The sequence below is a fragment of the Aulonocara sp. 'chitande type north' Nkhata Bay genome, linkage group LG17 (assembly GCF_057382095.1).
Source record: "Aulonocara sp. 'chitande type north' Nkhata Bay isolate Kocher_YH1m ecotype deep benthic linkage group LG17, A_spYH_male_GT1.1, whole genome shotgun sequence".
In the NCBI taxonomy this organism is placed as follows: domain Eukaryota; kingdom Metazoa; phylum Chordata; class Actinopteri; order Cichliformes; family Cichlidae; genus Aulonocara; species Aulonocara sp. 'chitande type north' Nkhata Bay.
Genome location: NC_141360.1, coordinates 13,770,945 through 13,784,399, shown reverse-complemented (window position 1 = coordinate 13,784,399; position 13,455 = coordinate 13,770,945). Strand labels below are relative to the sequence as shown.

The 13,455-nt window shown below is 41.0% G+C and overlaps 1 protein-coding gene across 1 annotated transcript in view; it reads right to left on the bottom strand.

Moving 5' to 3' along the window:
- Positions 1 to 13,455, bottom strand: part of mylk4b (myosin light chain kinase family, member 4b) — a 37,126-nt gene that overhangs the window by 22,680 nt on the left and 991 nt on the right. The window contains exon 2 of the mRNA XM_086269339.1: positions 7,086 to 7,338. Within this exon, the coding sequence (XP_086125465.1) occupies positions 7,086 to 7,338 (253 nt within the window). The remainder of the gene's footprint in view (positions 1 to 7,085; positions 7,339 to 13,455) is intronic.

Sequence of the window (13,455 nt, the reverse complement as noted above, 5' to 3'; positions counted from 1 at the left end):
GATCTGACAATGAGGTGACAAAATGTTAACAGGATGAGAAATGTGACCATCCTGAGTACTATCACAGCTGTCCTGGTGTCATATGTCTCATAAGTTACTTTTAATTTAAAGATCACAGATTGCACTTTCAAACTATATATATCTTGATTGAACATGTGTACATGTATATTTTCATCATCTCTTTCTCATTCTGTCTTTCTCCTCCTCCAGCATTGCTCTGTCGAATGTCACAAAAATCACACAGTTTGATTACATTCTTACATCATGCATGAGTTTATTCTTAAACTAAGCGACCACTTAAAACACAGCAGCAAAAATAGAAGTGCTTACCAACAGAAATGTTCTTGATGTCCTTAGTATCAGTGTTATTGGACAAAGGTGAAATTCATTGACTCATTTACTTGTATCGAACTCCAAAAGTATCCACAATCACGCCTCGCGTTTAGCATCTATGCTTACTGACTGTTGTGGTTGTTGGTGTGTGTCTGGCAGTGATCTGCAGAGCTATAGCCGAGTTGTGTGCAACAGCAACCGCAGTTAATAAAAGTATGCTGAAAGCATGAACGAGTGGTCGAGTCTGTCGTGGATCTTTCACAGTAAGAAAACATAACTTACTGCAATCAGCAATCTACTGACATATGGTGGTGACATTTTACACACTGTACACTTAATATAGAGTCTATGAAAAAGAATCCTCCAACATTTAAAGTCTTTAATCGGGTTCACCGGTAACGATCGAATCACGAACCGCGAGAAAGGAGTCATGAGTTTCACGTGGTTGTGGGTAAGTAGCGGTGGCTGCAGTGACTCCAGACTTGCTTGCAGAAGTATGAGATGAGTTTGGCTGTAGTATGGACATATGCCGTGCATCCAGAGTGGGACACGATGACTTGAGAACAGTGTTTTGGATGTAAAACGTCACATTCAGCCATTTGTTTTAAAATTGACCGCAAGCTTCTGTCCATTACTTTTAGTTTTGCCTTTTGAAATCACATGATTCTTTTTGATACACCCTGTTAAGTAGCTATTATTTTATTATTTATTATTTTGTTCTGCTGGCTGTTTTTTTGTGCAAACACAACGTTAAAGACAAGCATTGCATTTAAATTAGTGAACTTTGGCATGAATGGACCATTGCAATCGTTTAGAAAAAACCATGAAGTGGAGTTTGTTTTAACAAAGGCTTTTCCTACAGCTTGAATGTCATTCAGGTGTGCAGTGATATTTTCGATTCTGCAGAGGGCTGTCTTGCTTTAACACCGTGGACAGATTTCTTTTAAACAGGATTAACCCGCTGCACCTACAGGCTACGAATCACTTTAAAAACCCTGAAAGTTGCTGTGACAGTAGTAGAAATGATAAGCAGAGCTATAAATCTAACGGTAGTCGATCAGTGTGAGGAGAAGAAGACAGAGCAATAAAACGATTAAGCTGATACTGACAGACATTAACTGCCGAAGCACCACAGCACCCAGCTTTATGGGGAGTGGGTCACATTTCCTTCCTGCTGGATTATGTTAACATAATAAACCGGCTTACTGGACACAGTATGCTTAAGTGTGGAGGGCATAGGCTTGTCTGCATGGAGTGGTGGAGTTAAGTGCAGTTGGATATCAATATAGATGTCACTCCTGGTGACATGTGTTTGACGCATGTATGATGACGTTATGTTTTCCACTGACACTCACACGTTGCCTTCAGAGGCATGAAATGTGGCTTCACATGCCTCAATACTATTGTTGTTGTTGGGTTTCATTAAAGCAGCATGTTGACTGGGCGTCAGCAGTTCAACCTCAGTGCAGATGAAAAATGTCAGTGATGCCAGAGATAACTGAGCTGATTAGTCTTACTGCCACTTTACAGTTACCGTCTATCAAACGGACCTCATCAGAAACACAACTCTTCTTCTTGGAGTGAAATCAGACACTACCAACAGATAACACCAGCATAGCTGAGCTGAGATATTTTAAGATCTTCATTGCAAAGATATGATAATCAAAATACCTGCACGCAGTGCCAATGGCTTCTGCTATCACAAGCCACCAAAGTGTGTGCATGTGTGCTCTTTTAGCATGGAGGCCTTCTCACTTCAGATCATCCATATAGGTGCCAGTGCTGCACATTATTAAACAGAATCTGTTATTTTATTATTAACAGAAATTTTGCCAATCATCTGAAAGTCCAGAAAATCAGTTTGTGCAAAAACTAATACACATTAATTACTGTGGTGTTTATTCGAATCATCATTAAAACTAATTTGTTTCTCTTTTTCATTTCACTTTTATTTTACCTGGAGGTTAATTGATATAAGAATTTCTCTTACAGGACAGACGTGGTCAAAGCAACAATCACCACTAACAAACAGAATCTCAGAATCAGATTGCATCACTCTGGCATCAAGACAGCATCCCTCTGAGTGATAATGTGACAACATCCATTACTTAATTTCTGCTTAATAGAGAGCTGCAGCTTGTCAGGCTCTAACATATTCCACAACATGAGCGATGCCAGATTTCCCCATTTCTATATTTCTTACTGTTTACACTTGTGCTGTTTAGATTGAGTGACCCTCATGCATGCTCCCATATTCACCTGTGCAGATGTAGCACAGCTGCATTGACCTAAACTACTGTCTCACTCTGTTACCTCTGCATCTGAAGATGATGTAGTCTTTCTTCTCTTCTTTGTGGAGAATAATTTCCACAGCCGTCGCCACAGAAAAGTGGCCACCAGACACACACTGCCTAAGATCCAAAGATCTTTATCCCTTAGGAAGTTCTCCATGATGGAAGCCTTCCTCTTCCTCTTCCTGTCCCCGCTGTCTGCCTGCACGGGCTGTCCGTCTTATTTCAGGCTCTTTGCTGGCTTGGGTGGCTGGCAACAAGATGTTGACAAGGGAAGAGGCAGCAGGCCTTATTTATGAAATAGCTAGGCTCCTGTATCATGTAATGCTAAATCGTTTGCTTGCAGCGGTATCAGAAGAGGACAGGGTTTCTGTGGAGTCGAGCCACCCGCCCACCCAGCCACCCATTCACCCTCCACCCGGCTTCCTCCCTACCTCCCACCACAGGACCTAAAAGGAGAGAACACGCTGTCTCTGAGACGAGAAGGGGACAGGTGGTGTAGGGTTCAGGGTGTCGTTGCTGTACGCAGAATCAGATGCCTGCTGCTGTCCCTGCTGCTGCAGGCATGTCAGTGAGACCCCTGTGGTATCCTTTAACTTCAGACACAGCACTTCATACATGTTTCAGCCCTCTTTAGTCTGCCTCCCAGGCAGCCGCTTTTTCCTACTTAAGCCTCACATATAGGCAAAGACAAGTGCATGCATCACTGCAGACACACCTCATGGCAAACAGTTACACAAGCATGCATGACTGGAAACAAACACTTGCAACTGAGTGCTGCTAAATTTGCATTCTCTTCAACAGCACAGGTGACATTAAAACAAGAGCTGAAGCTGAAGTCTTTGTAAGTGCAGTATGGTGTCCATAGTGAGTCAAAGACGGGGAAAAGGGGACCTTCTTTTTAAGGTAATATTGTGTATTAATTATTGGAGGTCACGTAAAAAGGAATATTTGTATGGAACTCTACGTAGTCCTATGAAAAGTGTGTTTACTAGCTTGGATCACCACATTTAGCAACAATAACTTCTCCGTATCACTTTATTATTTGTTTATGCACAGCTCCCTTAAGGTTCAACTACACCATTTCAGTCAGATTGAGGTCTGGACTTTGACCGGGCCATCGCAACATCTTGAGGTTTTCCTTTTTCAGTCCTTCTGCTGCTGATTTGCTGCCGTGCATAGGAACCTTGTTCTGTCGTATGACCAGTTGTGACAAAGTTTCAGTTGTCAGAAAAGCAACACTTCACAACTGACTCTAGAATACTTTGGTATACAGATGAGTTTATGGTAATTTTCTTGACAGCAAGGTGCTCTGGTCCCGTTACTGCTAAAAAGCCCCACCATTAAGGCTTGACAGTTAGCACGAGGTGTTTGTCCTGCTGTTTGGTGTCACTCTGCGTTATGGTCAGACATTTCTACTTTGGTCTTATTTATCCAAAGGACATTGTTTCTGAAGTCTTGTGGTTTGTTCAGATACAACTTTGCAAACCTAGGCCATGTTACCGTGTTTTTTTTAGAGAGAAGAGGCTGTCTCCAGGCAACCCTTCCAAACAAACCACGCATGTTTGTACCCTACAATAATATCTCTCTGTATAATTTCAGGGTCTTTACCTTACCGTGTAAAGCACTTTGAGGTGACTGTTGTTGTGATTTGCCGTTATAAATAAAAATGGGAAGGAACTGAATTGTTCTGACTCTTTGTTATTTTACTGTAATGAACTTGAACATAACACACTAAAGGCGGTTTTATGGTGCAGCAGAGTTTGGTGCGCGCTCCACTCGGGGGATTGCCCATCTGCCTGCAGAGAGATTTTGAGATTTAGCTCCTGTGTTTTTTGCTGACTTTGAGTGAAGTTGCTGGGATGTGAACTCCTGCAAAGACTGTAGCATTGTGTTAACACACCTGAATGCTTCAGCAAACTGCCAAGAATTTTATAGCGCTGCTCGCACTCGCTGTTGATCAGTCAACCGTGTGTATTTTATTATCAGCACCTGGCTGCTATTTATGATTTTAATTCTTCAGGAAGCAGTAAGGGTACACTTATTTAATGTGTAAAATTCTGAATTTATATTAATAATATAATAATGGATTGCATTATATAGCGCTTTTCAAGACTGTCAGAGCACTTTACAATTCCACTATTCATTCACACACTGGTGGAGGCAAGCTACAGTTGTAGCTGCTCTGGGGCAGACTGACAGAAGCAAGGCTGCCATATTGCACCATCGGGCCCTCTGGCAATCACCACTAGGCGGTAGGTGAAGTGTCTTGCCCAAGAAAACAACGACCGAGATTGTCCGAGCCGGGGCTCGAACTGGCAACCTTCCGATTACAAGACGAACTGCCAACACTTGAGCCACGATCGCCCCCTAATTTCACTTTGAAAAGAGGAGAAAGAAAGACAAAAGACTTCTCATGCTTGCCTATCTTTATAGAGTTGTCTTTATAGATCTGGTCAGTTGTACAGTGATAGTGGAACATGTTAATGTTTGTTTTTTTGTGTAAAGTTTTATTTTGCTGTTTTCATGTTTTCAGCTTTTTCTTAAGAATATTTTACTTTGGTGCTTCTAAATGTTTCTTTAAGAGATATTGAGACTTTTTCTTGTCCTCTTTGTCAAAACTTACTTTATCAGTTTGACAAAAGTGTAGAATAGACCTTTTCAAAAAGACAAAGGACTTTACAGGTGTTCACATAATATTGAAGATTCTTCACTGCAGCACTCTAAGGCAAGCTTGATTTAACAAGCAACAACAGTTGGGGGTGGGGGGTTAAGTGGTCATAAATGTTGCTGAGCAGGAACCCTGGGAGGACAAACATTCCCCAGTGGGAATATGAGGAGAACCTCTGCACAAACAGATCAGGGGCAGAAGGGTCAGCATTAGGTAACGATGCTGGTGGATCTGGAAACTAGCCTGCGATATTACGACAACATATAGTTGTTCCTAAGAGACAGTGTTTTGTGGAGCATTGTTGTGTGTAGATTCTATTCCACCACAGGTATAGTGTATTCTTAATTTGTCATTTATTACCTTTAAACTGGCTCCAAAAAGTACGCTGGTACAAACATAAAAGCCATTTTAGGCCTGCGTGTGCGCGCGCGCGTGTGTGTAATAATATTCTCCTGAGAAAAGCAAAAACTGGCAGCAATAATGTTGCCATTATCACCAAATTGCCAACTAAGATTTAAAATGTGACATATAAAATATAGCAGGCATCATTAGTTAGTGTACATTATCAGATTTTCTATACTCTGTTAGTCTTGCCCAAAATTGCCATGCAGTTCTCACAGCCTGGGCTTCTGTCATAACGTCTTAGTTCATTGTTTCTTACTCTTACTCTTTTTTGTCGTGCCTACTGTGTTCCTTCTATATTTGCCTTACTGAGCTGAGCTGATTTTCAGTGTTTTTATTGTTTTCCCTCATTCTTTTTGATGCCCCTGTTAGAGTCTTATTGAGTTCACCTGTACTTCATGATCCTTCTTTCTCTCCCTGGTGCATTTTTGTTATTATTCTTTTACATTTTATTAGTTATAAGTTGTCCTGGCACACTAATTTTTCACATTTTACCCCTCGTCTGTGTTGTCTGTCCTCTTGCTTGTGTAATGCACTGGTGTAGCCTCTTTTCAGCATCTAAAAGAGTTTAGCACACAGCTGGAATAGACAAATGATGGAGGGAGGAGGACTCTTGCATTTTAGTGCTTTACAATGTAAATAAACACAAATCGTCTCTTTACATGTGGACTTCAACCACTTGCCTCAGTGGCACACACAACAGTCTGCCGCTTTTTAAAAAGGCTGCTTTGTAAATAATGAATGAAGCATTTACTAATACGTTAATAATGCTTTATAGTGTGTAGTTATTATAAAGTGTTACCATAACAAGTTATTAAAGTTAAAAAATAATTTTGACAAACTAAGATTGACTTAGAAGCAAGCGTATGGACATTGACTGTAGCTCATATTCATAAAGCGATCAATCCTAGAAGTATGTATCCACTTTCTAAATAAGCAGAGCAAAGCAGTCCAGGGCTGCCATCTTGTGGCAACTGGAGCTGTATCCTGTGAAGAGCCAAATTCATTTCAGTGTGTGGTTTTATGTACTGTATGATAGACGGGCAGAGTTGAGGAGGTTCAAGTGAGCAATAAAAAAATTAAATAGACCTGCAGCGCCCTCTAGTGAGCTTGCTGTACTTCACCTGTCAAGGCCTCTTGCATGCCAACCCCAGTCAATGAATGCTACGCTTTCTATGAGGCGCTGTGAACTAGAATAGTGTCTGAGAAGCTGATATTTAATTGTCAGTTGAGTCAGGAGTGAATAGAGAACCTTTTACCTAAGCCGATTAGTGTTGAATAAAACAACACTGAGTGATCCAAATCCAGATCAGTGATTCACCCGATCACAAACCTCAGTGTAATGTGTGAACAATAACAGCGAGGAGTGTAGAATGAGTGCATATTACCTGTTGGTTTCTTCCCTCCAGCTCCACATGTTTGAGCTCCCAGAAACAGCGCATGGTCTCCACCTTCTCCAGGTGTCGGTAGAAGGCCAGGCGGCCCAGGCGGAGGCTGTTGCTGCGGTTGCGGATGGCCTTCAGTCCCTCCATCTTTTCAACAATGGGAGACATGGGTATCGGTGGTGGTACAGCTGATGGGGGAGGTTTTCCATTTTTATTAGCAGAAAGGGACTCGTTACAGGGAGTCTTCTTGTCCGACCTGAAATTATGACAACCAATCATGAACCCACTCGATAAAATCTGCTGTTAGAATCATTAGTCTTAGAAATCAACACAAAAAGATTCAGTTCAGTTTATATTTGTATAGCTTTAAATCACAACAGCAGTCATCTTAGAGTTCATTATATTGTAAAGTAAAGACAATAATAACCTGGATCTCATTCCTCACCACCTCCTGAGAGACAAACATCAATGAAAATCTAATTTGAAACCACATACAGGTAAAATTATAGTTCAATTAAATTAAATTGTATTTATATAGGTCCAAACCACAACAACAGTCACCTCAAGCAACCTTATGATGCAAGAATAAGACCACAGAATAAAGCAGAGAAAGCCCCAACACACGACCCCCTTTTGAGCAAGCACTTGGTAACAGTGGGAAGGAAAACCTCCCTTTTAACAGGAAGAAACCTCTGGCAGAACCATGCAAACAGGCTTTTGTGACTGGTTTGCTAATGGCGGCTCTGAGATATGTAAAATATTAAAATGCCTGTTCTCCCTGATGCCCCCTGATATGAGTTACTGGATCCGCAAATCATTCATCAACAGGCAATGGGTTTTTTTTCCTGAAGGGCAGCTGACAGACAGAAGCACATAAAACACATGCGCAAATGCACAATCACACAACTGAAATCCAGGCTATTTGCACTGCCTTTTAAATACTTTACACACAATACTCTGTCTTTTCCTTTATTAGTATTTTTATGGCTTCAAATTGTTTGAACACTTTTCATCTAAAGTAATGTAGCAGGAAAAAAATCAATCTGAAGCCTTTGCTTCCACTTTGGACGTTTAGAATATCATGTTAAAATCATCCATCAGGGAATATGATTAAAAAGAAATTCAGAATTAGAACTGAGCCAAGGTGCAGACAAAACGTTGCCACTGTGACTCTAGATAACTGAAAACTTATGATGCAGAGATCATGTAAATATAAACTGACAGACAGCAGTTCTGTTCAGTGATTTGAAAATTGCTTTCCCTGTAGTAATGCCACATGTAATATCAAAAGGATTGATACCTTAGTATTAGCAATATACTCTTGCTCGCTCTAATCTACACTGTTGAAATAGCTGTACATCCCATACGCTTTGATCCAGGCCTCCAGTGTGAAGCAGTATGTCAGATCCAAATGAGATGACTGATGATGTGGTGGAGAAATCCACTCTGACGCCTGCTAGCGACAGCTGGCTTTCTGCTGTGCTCTACCTGTTGAGCCTCTAGGGAAGTCATGGAAGATCACTGGGGATATTTATACCTCTAGAGTGTAAATGTTCCAGCTCTTCTTGACAATTACAGAGGCCAGAGAGTGGCTGCAGTTTCAGCATGGTGCATAAGCCTCTAATGAAACCTGTGTGTAACAGCCAGAGCTGTTCCTCAGCATCAGAGGCTTTCTCGGGGTAGGATTTCAGCTTCAGTGAACCAACAGAGTGGCCATGGATGCACCTGTCACTGCTTCTTATATTGGCCTTTTTTTTTCTTTTTTCTTTTTTTTACATTTGGTGATTTGTTAATAGTGGGGATATATTTAAACTGTATAATTGTTTTCTTTTATTTCTGTTCACCTTTGAATTGGTTTGTGGTAAATTGATCATTTAAACTTAGAGGTAGATGAAAGTGTGAAAATGTTTGAACAAAGTTTGCATATGTAGAATCGCAGGAAAATAACATGTCACTTTTAAAGTGCACTTGTAAGTTGTACTCCCTTCTCCAAGAACTTTCAATGAGACACGTCGTAGAACATTTGTGTGAATACTAATTTGCAAACGATCATTAACAGTTAGAGGCAAAATAGATCAACATCGCTATTAAAAAAAACCCAAATAACTGCATTGCACTTATTTGACTAAATGACTGTATTTATCTACTCGGGATGAGGATGGCAGTTAGCAGGTGGAACACAAAGCATAACTGCAGTTCATGCAAACAATGGACAACATCCTGTACCTGCAGCCTTTTGCTGAGGCGCTTCTCAAAACCAACATCCTATAAAGTGCAATTATTTACAAGCTATGCCTCTGGCTGCCACAAGGCATATCTGGCTTCATAGTTTTTTGGAGCTCACTCTATTTATAGGCAGCAAAGTATTTGAATTGTCAAAATGTCCCATGACCTGACATTATTAGTACTTTAATTAAACTCAGTCAAGGAGAAAGAAAGAAAAGACTCACATGTGATGAATCAATGAAAACATAATATGTAAATAAAGATGTCTGCAGCTCTTTTTTAAAAATAAGAAGTATTTAAAACATCCTGAACGGAAGGAAAGGGAGACTTTGTTCCTGCTTAGCTGAATACAGAAAAATTCCTTCATAATACTGATTCATGGAACCAGCTTTCACAATGACTTTTTAATCAGGTGTGACCACACACAGTGCATATGGCAAAAGAAAACATGTCCACCACTTTATTTGTCAGTAAACCACGACTTCCTTTTACAAATTTCATCCTATTTTATCCTTGAGTGATGCTTAAAAACAAGTTGTTGGGGAGTCCATGTAGCTAAATCCATAAATATATTAGGTTTTTAGTGCCTATGAGCAGAACATTGTGAATTTTACATATTACTAATTGAATGCAAGCCTAAAAGCTAAGAACTATTTCTGCCACTCACTGTGAGACACACTGCCAACTGCCCTTCCTGTGGCTTCAAATCTATCTTGAAGAGGGCCTGTTTTGACTGTCAGCTGGTGCTGAGACGGCCCACAGCCCTTGCCTGTCCTGTTTGCTCTGTCAGACAGGCTGACCCTTCGGTCGTTTGTTTTATAGGGCTTTATTTTGGGTTCTCTGTAGTGCAGGGTGAAGGTCAAGGGGCGCGCTATCACCAGATATGGAAAAAACCTCAAATGGTAAAACCATTAGGAGGCATGAGCTATCAAAAGGCTTGTTGCCAGGTGGACAGGAATTAAAACTGATTAGTTTGCTTTCCATTGTGGTCGCTTTGACTCATTCCGGTTGTTGTTTCAGCTGCCCATTACATAAAGGCATTGTGGATGCGGCTGTTTCATGTACCCCCTGGCAGTGAGCATGTCCAAGCACTGCTGTAGTTTGTGTATGTTTGCTTAGCTTGGCAGCATTTAGTAATCCCTCTCTATAAAATGGCAGGGGGGTTCCTATCTGTCTTCTCCATCCTAATCCTTCCATGTAACCGACAGGACAAACTGCATGTGTCTCATAACTCTTAAAGTAGCAATGAATCATGAAGACCCTTGGGACTGTTTGAAGCCTCAAGTGTATGTTTAGATGAGCACCAGAAAACTGTTGGCATCTTTCAAAACCCCCTATGATGCCAAGTTGGCCACAAGGGTACAGTAATAACAGGAGACATCAATGTCCAAACCTGCCTTTGAAACCCAAGCTATAGATCTGAAAAATCTATTCAGATTAACTGTCCATAGTTTTAATATATGTATGATACCAATACTAGCAGGAGGAGACAGAAATGAGGTGTTTTTCAGGTGAAACTATATCTTTGTGTTAGGGATTGTTGCCAAACTCTGTGTCTACACACAGCTGTAGGTTTATTGTAACAGGTTAATTTTACAAAGTACACTGAAAAGAATCACAGTGAGGGACACAATGAAAGACAGTAGCAACAGGTGGCAATAAAACACTCCTCCCTGTCTTTTATGCCTTCTCAAATGATTGCCACAGCACAAATGCTGCCGGAGTAATAAAGTTTCCCGTCACTGTAAAGCACTAACAGGGCCATTCATAAATAACCTTAGTGGACCCTAACTGTACCCTAACCTTACTTTAGGACAGCGGTTCCCAAACTTTTTCTGCTAGGCCCCCCTTTGTTTTACAAGAAAAATGTACAAACACATCCTCCAACCACACACACCCATATTTTGCTCCATTGTGTTTATTTCACACCTCAAACATTTAGTAAACAATTAAGCAAATACAAGTAATCTGCAATAAATTACAGGTAGTAAGAAAATAAACTACTAACTCTTTTACGCTACGTCCGCACCTACACGTGTATTTTTGAAAAACGCAGCTGTTTCGTCCACACGTAAACGGCGTTTGGAGTCACCGAAAACGGAGATTTTTTAAAACTCCTTTTTTGCGTTTATGTGTGGACGAGGAATACAGAGTTCGCCGCGCAACGTCAAAGGTATGTGCATTTTTTCACGTCACGCTGTGCGCCACGTTATTGTTTACATGAGATGAATTGCAGAATAGCAGATAGAGACAAAATACTGTTAATCTGACTATCTGCAGGTTTTACACGCTTACATACACACACGCAGTTACTGTCCCTCCATTTAGAAAGGCAGAGGCGTCATGGTGTAATTATTTTACGTGTAGTTGTTTTTTTTCCCTGTGTAATAATAAATAACGGTGGGATACTGTTTGTCCGGGATTTGAACCGAGGGAACAAATCGTGGCAGGATCAGCCTGATATTATTTGTATCCCGCTGTAACTTTACTGTATAAAGAACTAACATCTCCAAAATGTCAGGAGTAGTTAGTTATTATCAAGAATGTGGGATACTGTTTGTCCGTGATTTGAACAGCCCAGCGCTGCTCCCGACGAAGGGAAAACCAATCCTGCAGGGAGACCTACCTCGGCACTTGTGCAGGTGAAACCAAAGGGAAGACATGCTTCACCATATTTTCTAGTCTTTGGCTTAGAATGAAGTTGGTTTGGAAACATATTCAGCGCCCCCCCTGCAATGGCTCTGTGCCCCCCCCCCCCCCCCCCACCCCCAATTTGGTAAGCTCTGCTTTAGGATATCTATATATATCCACTTTTACAATCAGGTAAAATGTGTTTAGCAGTGAAGTGTAGATCTGACATGGACGCCTTTAAAAAACATGGATGCCTTTCTTTTTATAGTGTCCAATACAAACATATGTTTGGGTTCCTTTCAGCTCAAAGACGGGAGCACAGGAAGGAGAATTAATCAACTTTTTCCAAATAGAGCACCGTGTACAGATTTGAGTCACAGTGAACAAATTCTGCACAATCAGTGTTTCTTGTGGCAAATTTTCAAATGCAGATCCAGAAATTATCTGCTGCTAGGTACACACACTTTGTAGTCACACTTAACTAAGATAACATTAAGTGGGGCGAGGAGACACAAAGTCGGCTGCACTTCCGTTTGCTTGCATTGTGTCCACATGTGGATGCATTTGTGTATGCAGGAAGTACCCATGCAGCCATGTGGAGGTAACCTAAGGCCAAGCTCTGTTGGGCCGTGTTTTTTATCATGCAGGCATGACACAGAAACACCAATAGGGCAAATGAGAGACCTGTTTTAAGTGTTAGGCCAGAATAGAAGGCCTTGTGCCAGTCGGCTCAAATGGGGGTGGGGTGGTGGCTTGGAATGGACAGTCTTCAATCCCAGGTTGCTATCTTTCTCTCTGGGGCCTCTGCTGTCCTGGTTTAGTAGCTGCATGGAAACAGCCATCAAAGCCTATAAACCACAGGAATGTGGGGGAGGTGTCTGTGTGTCTATATGGAGAGTAGAATATTAGGGAATATTGTCATCCATAATCAACCATATTTGTGCCTTCTCTCACACCAAATGAATGAATAAAAACAGGCTATAATATGTATATTTAAAAAAAAAAACATACAGTATTTAAAAAAGCATAGCTTTTTAAATTTCCTCAGTTAAAGGACATGCTACTCAACACCAGTGCTGATCACTAATAAAATGAAACAGCAATGCTGAACCTGAATCCCAGTCCACACTGCTTAATTAGAGGGGGCACTCAAGGGGCAGCGGTCATTACAAATGAACAGGCATCAAATTAAAAGAGTTGACCGCCCGACACTATGATATCAAGTGATCAGCAGGTTTATTTTTCTCCATCTAAACTCGACATTCTCTCCTTTTTAGCTTGCCAGCACGCTTTCATCACAGTTAAAGCCAAGGTGTGATCTGCCATCGGACTGTGGAGGTTCTCTGAGGTTGAAGCCAATTTGTTACTGAGCCCAGGCAACCCCAACATTCCATTGCAAGTGCCATATACAATATGCCTACATGCGTATTTAAATGCGTTTTAGGTGCATGGAGTTCATATGAGCACTGCCTTCTCAAAAAATGCGCAAACTATTTGCGGCCGTTGCATTAGACTT